The following is a 9517-nucleotide window of genomic DNA, read 5'->3' on the forward strand; positions in this document are numbered from 1 at the left end:
TGCATCTCCATAAAGTTGGTCAGCAGCAGGAAGCATGAAGTGCTCTAAAACTTCCTGGTATACGGCTGCGTTGACCTTGGACCTCAGAAAACACAGTGGACCAACACCAGCAGATGACATGGCACCCCAAACCATCACTGACTGTGGGAACTTTACACTGGACCTCAAGCAACGTGGATTGTGTGTCTCTCCTCTCTTCCTCCAGACTCTGGGACCCTGATTTCCAAAGGAAATGCAAAATTGACTTTCATCAGAGAACATAACTTTGGACCACTCAGCAGCAGTCCAGTCCTTTTTGTCTTTAGCCCAGGCGAGACGCTTCTGACGCTGTCTGTTGTTCAAGAGTGGCTTGACACAAGGAATGCGACAGCTGAAACCCATGTCTTGCATACGTCTGTGCGTAGTGGTTCTTGAAGCACTGACTCCAGCTGCAGTCCACTCTTTCTGAATCTCCCCCACATTTTTGAATCGGTTTTGTTTCACAATCCTCTCCAGGGTGCGGTTATCCCTATTGCTTGTACACTTTCTTCTACCACATATTTTCCTTCCCGTCGCCTCTCTATTAATGGGCTTGGACACAGAGCTCTGTGAACAGCCAGCCTCTTTTGCAATGACCTTTTGTGTCTTGCCCTCCTTGTGCAAGGTGTCAATGGTCGTCTTTTGGACAACTGTCAAGTCAGCAGTCTTCCCCATGATTGTGTAGCCTACAGAACTAGACTGAGAGACCATTTAAAGGCCTTTGCAGGTGTTTTGAGTTAATTAGCTGATTAGAGTGTGGCACCAGGTCTCTTCAATATTGAACCTTTTCACAATATTCTAATTTTCTGATCTTAATAACACAAAACTAACCCTAACCCATCATAAAGCCCTTTGACACTTTCACCATTTAATCCAATTCATTATTTAAATAATATTTCTAATATATATTATTACTATATATTTATAATATATACATATATATATATGTACCTAAAGATATATTCTCATCGGCAGAAATCAGTCCTGTTGTTGTTCAGGTGGAAGCAGCTGTGTGTCACTTTAATCACATTACACAGACACACACACACACACATTGAGACACACACATACACACACACACACACAGCTGTAATTTGATTGAGTGAATGAGTCGCAACAAGAAGCTACATCATAATGACACTGAACTGACAGTATGTGTGTGTGTGTGTGTGTGTGTGTGTGTGTGTGTGTGTGTCTCTGTGTGTGTGCGTGTGTGTGTGTGTGTGTGTGTGTGCGTGTGTGTGTGTGTGTGTGTGTGTGTGTGTGTGTGTGTGTGTGTGTGTGTTCCAGGACTTGATGGAGAGCGACAGCATCACTCTGGACTGGATGTTCAGATACTCTCTCATCAATGACATCGTCAAGGTAACGGCCTTTGGCTGCAGCAGGGGGCGAGGCTTCAGAGAACCTCCCTCCTCTTCATCATCTTCATCGTCTCAGTTAAACATATATATATATATATATAGTGCTGGGCAAGTTAACGCGTTATAATCGCGTTAACGCATTCATTAATTAACGCCGACAATTATTTTATCGCGCGGTAACGCAGTTTTTTAATTATTATTAAGCGACATTTTTAACACAAGAACCGACATGATGTAAAAACATGACGTAGATAGGTTTGCAGTTTTCAAGGTGTATATTTAAATATCATCTCTTACACACGTGAAGATAAAGATGTGAACACCGGCTGAATATCTATGATCAGAATCATTATAACTGTGTTATAACTGCTACTGTGTAAAGAGAATACTGCTGCTAACAAGAACCTGATGTGTTTAAAGTGTTTAAACCAAATGTTATTGACCTTTTGTTCATATAGCAGCACTTTAAAATAAAAGTGCACAATACACTACTTTTGAATTCATTATTAAACTTTGCGCAAAACAATGAGATTAATCGCGATTAAATATATATATTAGTGCTGGGCAATGATTACAATTTTATACACCTTGAAAACTGCAAACCTATCTACGTCATGTTTTTATGTTTGTTAAATTCTCAGTAGTGATAACTAAATGATGCTTATTATACATATTACAAACAAAAACACTTTAAAAACTCTAAAGAATAATTCAAATTAATCATTTATTTTTAGCTTTTTTTGGTATTGTGGTCAGACACATATGCAACGCTGATCACCGTAATATGTGTGGTATTTGTTATAAATGTACGTTGGTACATAGAGGGTGATAAGAAGCTGTACATGGAGGGACTTAGGACCCAGGGGAATGCAGGTGAAGGAAACAGGAAGAGACGCCACACAAACAGCTGTTCACCGCTCGCTGCCTGGTTCTTGTGTTAAAAATGTCCGCTTTATAAAAAAAAAAGAAAAACTGCGTTAACGCGCAATAAAATAATTGTCGGCATTAATTACTTAATGCGTTAACGCGATAATAATGCGTTAACTTGCCCAGCACTAATATATATATTTATATGTGTATATATATATATATATTTATATTTATTTATTTATTTATTTATTTTGCCCCAAATCACAGATTCTCCTCAGAGTGACCTCTGAACCTTAACGTGTTGTGTGAACGTAACGTGATGTTTGTTGTTGTTGTTGTTGTTGTTGTTTTCAGGGCATGTTGTTCCTCCACAACAGCGTCCTAGTCTCCCACGGTAACCTGAAGTCCTCTAACTGTGTGGTGGACGGTCGCTTCGTCCTGAAGATCACTGATTATGGTCTGGAGAGTCTCCGGACCAGCAGCTGTCCTGAGGACACGCACGCCTGCTACGCACGTAAGATAATATACAAGTACTGTAGTACATCTGTGTCGTTGTACTTCATCTCAGAGGTTAATGCTGTACTTTTACTGCTCTACAGATTCACTAGAGACATTTAAATTGACTTGATAATGAGAAGTTAAGTTTGTCCCCGTCCACCTGTCCACCTGTCCACCCTCCGTTCACCCCCCCTATGCAGGTAAACTGTGGACGGCTCCGGAGCTGCTGAGGACAGACTGCCCCCCCCCCTGTGGGACTCAGAGAGGAGACGTCTACAGCTTCAGTATCATCCTGCAGGAGGTGGCTCTGCTGAGAGGAGTCTTCCACCTGGACTCACTCACTCTGACTCCCAAAGGTCAGTGTGTGTTTACCCTCTGTGGACAAAGACCAGGGGCCTCATTTATGGTCAGTGTGTGTTTACCCTCTTAATAATAGTAAGTATAAATACGAAGACGTTGTCCGTCCCCCCCGCCCTCAGAGATTGTCGAGGCGGTGCGTCATGGCGGTGCACCCCCCCTCCGTCCCTCCCTCTGCGTCCACAGTCACAGTGAGGATCTGGGGGTCCTGATGCAACGCTGCTGGAGCGAAGGGCCCCACGAGAGACCGGACTTCAACAGCGTCAAGATCCTGCTGAGAAAGCAGCACAGGTGAGGGGGGGGGGGGGGATGCTGAGGGGGGCACAGATGAGACAGGTGAGGGGGTAAAATATTTGCTGTAAAATGAACTAAATTTAGAATTTTAATTTAGTTCTTTAACTCCTGTCTGTCCTCCTGTCTCTCATCCTGTCTCCCTTCACTGTCCACCTGTCTGTCTGTTCAGGGGTTACGGGTCAAACATCCTGGACAACCTTCTGTCTCGTATGGAGCAGTACGCCAACAACCTGGAGGAGCTGGTGGAGGAGAGAACTCAGGCGTATCACGAGGAGAAGAGGAAGGCTGAGGCTCTGCTGTACCAGATACTACCTCAGTAAGTATACTACATAATACTACATAATACTACTGCTGTACCAGATACTACCTCAGTAAGTATACTACAGTAATACTACTACATAATACTACTGCTGTACCAGATACTACCTCAGTAAGTATACTACATAATACTACATAATACTACTGCTGTACCAGATACTACCTCAGTAAGTATACTACAGTACTACTACTACATAATACTGCTGCTGTACCAGATACTACCTCAGTAAGTATACTACATAATACTACATAATACTACTGCTGTACCAGATACTACCTCAGTAAGTATACTACAGTAATACTACTACATAATACTACTGCTGTACCAGATACTACCTCAGTAAGTATACTACATAATACTACTACATAATACTACTACTGTACCAGATACTACCTCAGTAAGTATACTGCAGTACTACTACTGTACCAGATACTACCTCAGTAAGTATACTACATAATACTACTACATAATACTGCTACTGTACCAGATACTACCTCAGTAAGTATACTACATAATACTACTACTGTACCAGATACTACCTCAGTAAGTATACTACATAATACTACTACATAATACTACTACTGTACCAGATACTACCTCAGTAAGTATACTACATAATACTACTACATAATACTACTACTGTACCAGATACTACCTAAGTAAGTATACTACATAATACTACATAATACTGCTGCTGTACCAGATACTACCACAGTAAATATACTGCAGTACTACTACATAATACTATTGTGTTTCAGCTCAGTAGCGGAGCAGTTGAAACGAGGTGAGACGGTTCAGGCCGAAGCTTTTGACTCCGTCACCATTTACTTCAGTGACATCATCGGCTTCACCGCCTTGTCGGCTGAGAGCACACCACTGCAGGTCAGTAGAACCCAAGAGAACATTACAGGTCAGTAGAACCCAAGAGAACATTAGAGGTCAGTAGAACCCAGGAGAACATTAGAGGTCAGTAGAACCCAGGAGAATAACATTAGAAGTCAGTAGAACAACATTAGAGGTCAATAGAACCCAGGAGAACATTAGAGGTCAGTAGAACCCAGGAGAACAACATTAGAGGTCAGTAGAACCCAGGATAACATTAGAGGTCAGTAGAACCCAGGAGAACAACATTAGAGGTCAGTAGAACAACATTAGAGGTCAATAGAACCCAGGAGAACATTAGAGGTCAGTAGAACCCAGGAGAACATTAGAGGTCAGTAGAACCCAGGAGAACAACATTAGAGGTCAGTAGAACAACATTAGAGGTCAGTAGAACCAAGGAGAACAACATTAGTGTCACACCTCTGTCACTTCTATCTAGCTTTTTCCACCTTTCACTGCCAGTCACACTCGCCTCATCAGCTCATCACTCTCACCTGCTCACTCTGCCTCTTCACTATTTAAACCCCTGCCTCACACACACTCACTGCCAGATCGTTCTCCGCATTCATGCTAAACTTTCCCGCATTCACCCAAGGACTGATTCCCTGTTGCCGACCCTGCCTGTTCTGGACTACCTCGCCTTGCCTCTGCCCTGGTAACTCGCTCAGCCTTTCTGTCCTTGACCACGAGAATCCTGTCGCTGATTCTTCCGGAGAATATTCTGCCTGTCGTGTGTTGAAAATAAAGAACTTAAATCATACCAGTCCTGGTGTTGTCGTACTGCTCCTGGGTCCTAACTACACCCGTTACAATTAGAGGTCAGTAGAACCCAGGAGAACAACATTAGGGGTCAGTAGAACCCAGGAGAATAACATTAGAGGTCAGTAGAACCCAGTAGAACAACATTAGAGGTCAGTAAAACATCATTAGAGGTCAATAGAACCCAGAGAAATCTGAGTGCAGAGGAGGAGAAATCTGAGTGCAGAGGAGGAGAAATCTGAGTGCAGAGGAGGAGAAAACTTGGATTAGGCTACAAATTACATTTCTTTAACAGGTAATTTGTTATTGTATCAGATTACATTCATAGGTGCTATATACGGTACATGATGGGGATTATTTCTATTGCCTTTCAATGGCTCTCGACATGGTGACCACTGAGCCGGCGGCTCAGAGCTAACAGAGCTAACAGTGTTTACTTAAGGTGGAATCAGAGGGCGGGTGCTACGTTTCCACAACGACGTTCTCAGCTATAGGAGAGCCGTGCACGCTCACGTGCACTAACCCAGTTGTGTAAACCAATCACAGAGAAGCTTGGATTATCATGCATATGAATGATAGGAAGTGTTTTTGTTTTTCTACTTCCAGGTCGTGACCTTGTTAAACGACCTCTACACCTGTTTTGACGCCATCATCGACAACTTTGATGTTTACAAGGTAAAACATCCACAGCCCGTCTCATTATTTATGTTATAAGATGTGAACGCATGTAAAGAGATAGTCTAGTCTGTGAATACATATAAAGAGCTACACATTGAAACGTGTTAAAGTGACGACTCACCTTTGGGACGGGGTGCTGCCCCCCCAGGTGGAGACCATCGGTGACGCCTACATGGTGGTGTCCGGTCTGCCGGTGAGGAACGGGAAGCTCCACGGGCGGGAGGTGGCCCGGATGAGCCTCGCCCTGCTGGACACCGTCAAGAGCTTCAGGATCCGACACCGAGCCAATCAGCAGCTGCGGCTACGCATCGGCATCCACAGCGGTCAGTCTGTCCGTCTGTGTGTGATAATGATTCATATGTACCATAAAAACCATAGACAGAAACAGGCTCTTCAGTTAGATGTTACCCCTGTGGGGGGTACCACAGGGTCTGGTTCTGGGTCCTCCTTTATTCACTGAGTACATGAATCTCAGACTTTCATTTCTACCCTGACGACTCTTTTTTTACATTGTAGTATTAATACTTTTAGTAGATCTGAATACTTCTACTGTGATAATGTTTTAAAAGTATGATAAATAACATGTGTGTGTCTGTGTGTGTTTGTGTGTAGGTCCAGTGTGTGCAGGTGTGGTCGGGCTGAAGATGCCCAGGTACTGTCTTTTCGGAGACACCGTCAACACAGCGTCACGCATGGAGTCCAATGGAGAGGGTAACACGCACACACACACACACACACACACACACACACACACACGTATACACACATATCACAGTAGACTGTATAGAAAGTCACCCACAGGTTTATTAAGAGCCACAGTGAAGCTCAAAGGTTGTGGCACCAACCGTCGCCATTTCGTTGTTTCGAAACCAGAAGTGACCATATTTGTATAGTAAACAAATAAACTTAAACTCAGCCTAAAATACATGAAAATACAATACTTACTGTTTATAGTTTTCACATGTTATCATATGTTATATTTCATGTCCTGTTTCTGTAAAAACACTTTGACTTTGTTTGTGTTTTCTGTCTGTTTGTTGTTGTTGTGATGTTGATGTGATTGTTTTGATGATGTCACTGTGAAGTTGTGATGTTGATGTTGTTTGTTTTGATGTTGTTGTTTGTTTTGTTGTGTTGTGTTTGTTTTGATGTTGTTGTTGTGTTTGGTTTGATGATGTTGTTGCGTTTGTTTTGTTGTTGTTGTTGTTGTTTTTGGTTGAATGTTGTTGTTGTTTGTGTCTCCAGCTCTGCGGATTCACGTCTCTGAGGCGACCCGTGAGGTTCTTCAGGAGTTCAACTGCTTCCAGCTGGAGTTCAGAGGAGAAATCGAGATGAAGGGAAAAGGAAGCATGAGGACGTTCTGGCTGCTAGGAGAGGAGGAGACAGACTGAAGGAGGAGAGGACACAGACTCAAGGAGAGGAGAGAGGAGGAGGATACAGACTGAAGGAGAGGATGAGGAGGAGACAGACTAAAGGAGGAGAGGACAGAGACTGAAAGAGATGAGACAGACTGAAGGAGGAGAGGACACAGACTAAAAGAGATGAGACAGACTGAAGGAGGAGAGGACACAGACTAAAGGAGGAGAGGACACAGACTAAAGGAGGAGAGGACACAGACTGAAGGAGGAGAGGACACAGACTAAAGGAGGAGAGGACACAGACTGAAGGAGGAGAGGACACAGACTAAAGGAGGAGAGGACACAGACTAAAGGAGGAGAGGACACAGACTGAAGGAGGAGAGGACACAGACTGAAGGAGGAGAGGACACAGACTGAAGGAGGAGAGGACACAGACTAAAGGAGGAGAGGACACAGACTGAAGGAGGAGAGGACACAGACTGAAGGAGGAGAGGACACAGACTGAAGGAGGAGAGGACACAGACTGAAGGAGGAGAGGACACAGACTGAAGGAGGAGAGGACACAGACTGAAGGAGGAGAGGACACAGACTGAAGGAGAGGAGAGGACAGACTGAAGGAGAGGAGAGGACAGACTGAAGGAGAGGAGAGGACAGACTGAAGGAGAGGAGAGGACAGACTGAAGGAGAGGAGAGGACACAGACTGAAGGAGAGGAGAGGACACAGACTGAAGGAGAGGAGAGGACACAGACTGAAGGAGAGGAGAGGACACAGACTGAAGGAGAGGAGAGGACACAGACTGAAGGAGAGGAGAGGACACAGACTGAAGGAGAGGAGAGGACACAGACTGAAGGAGAGGAGAGGACACAGACTGAAGGAGAGGACACAGACTGAAGGAGAGGAGACAGACTGAAGGAGAGGAGACAGACTAAAGGAGGAGAGGACACAGACTGAATGAGAGGACACAGACTGAAGGAGGAGAGGACACAGACTGAAGGAGGAGAGGACACAGACTGAAGGAGGAGAGGACACAGACTGAATGAGAGGACACAGACTGAAGGAGGAGAGGACACAGACTGAAGGAGGAGAGGACACAGACTGAAGGAGGAGAGGAGACAGACTGAAGGAGGAGAGGAGACAGACTGAAGGAGGAGAGGAGACAGACTGAAGGAGGAGAGGACACAGACTGAAGGAGGAGAGGACACAGACTGAATGAGAGGACACAGACTGAAGGAGGAGAGGACACAGACTGAAGGAGGAGAGGAGACAGACTGAAGGAGGAGAGGAGACAGACTGAAGGAGGAGAGGAGACAGACTGAAGGAGGAGAGGAGACAGACTGAAGGAGGAGAGGAGACAGACTGAAGGAGGAGAGGAGACAGACTGAAGGAGGAGAGGACACAGACCGAAGGAGAGGCGACAGACTGAAGGAGAGGCGACAGACTGAAGGAGAGGCGACAGACTGAAGGAGGAGGACACAGACTGAAGGAGGAGAGACAGACCGAAGGAGAGGAGAGGAGACAGACTAAAGGAGGAGAGGAGACAGACTGAAGGAGGAGAGGAGACAGACTGAAGGAGGAGAGGAGACAGACTGAAGGAGGAGAGGAGACAGACTGAAGGAGGAGAGGCGACAGACTGAAGGAGAGGACACAGACTGAAGGAGGAAACTCCCCCCCCCCCCCCCCCTTCTCTGATTGGATGTGAACCTCTGACATCACAGTTCAGGATTTGAAATAACAGAAACAGACGAACGTTTGATTATAAAAAGAAATCATTTGAAGTTTATTGTGCTTTATTGTCTGTGTCTTTATTATTGATTAACTAACACTATATTTTATCGAGATGTTTTCTGCTCCATTTAAACCAAAGACAATATATATTTAAATGAGTTATTATAATCTTTATCTTCCATATGTTGTGTATTAGTCTGAGGAATTTATAAAGTTTATAAAATATGATGCTTTACGAATAAACTAACTGTTTATATAAAGTATGAATGTATAATGCAGACTACTTCTACACTGTGGTATTAGCACCTTTACTGGAGTATCAGAATACTTCTAGAACAAGTATCACTTAGTACCTTTACTGAAGTATCAGAATACTTCTAGAACAAGTATTACTTAG

The 9517-nt window shown here is 44.1% G+C and overlaps 1 protein-coding gene across 1 annotated transcript in view; it reads left to right on the top strand.

Annotated features, from left to right (window-relative positions):
• The window catches only part of npr1a (natriuretic peptide receptor 1a), a 30610-nt gene extending 21199 nt beyond the window's left edge, over positions 1 to 9411 (top strand). Inside the window, exons 12-21 of the mRNA XM_076075527.1 lie at positions 1309 to 1380; positions 2604 to 2763; positions 2948 to 3103; positions 3227 to 3395; positions 3568 to 3714; positions 4476 to 4599; positions 5965 to 6033; positions 6185 to 6359; positions 6649 to 6747; positions 7282 to 9411. Of these exons, the coding sequence (XP_075931642.1) occupies positions 1309 to 1380; positions 2604 to 2763; positions 2948 to 3103; positions 3227 to 3395; positions 3568 to 3714; positions 4476 to 4599; positions 5965 to 6033; positions 6185 to 6359; positions 6649 to 6747; positions 7282 to 7427 (1317 nt within the window). The 3' untranslated portion in view covers positions 7428 to 9411. The remainder of the gene's footprint in view (positions 1 to 1308; positions 1381 to 2603; positions 2764 to 2947; positions 3104 to 3226; positions 3396 to 3567; positions 3715 to 4475; positions 4600 to 5964; positions 6034 to 6184; positions 6360 to 6648; positions 6748 to 7281) is intronic.
• The last annotated feature ends 106 nt before the right edge of the window (positions 9412 to 9517 follow it).

Source organism: Anarhichas minor, unplaced genomic scaffold (genome assembly GCF_050575085.1).
Source record: "Anarhichas minor isolate MPS153535 unplaced genomic scaffold, ASM5057508v1 ptg000053l, whole genome shotgun sequence".
NCBI classification, from domain to species: Eukaryota; Metazoa; Chordata; class Actinopteri; order Perciformes; family Anarhichadidae; genus Anarhichas; species Anarhichas minor.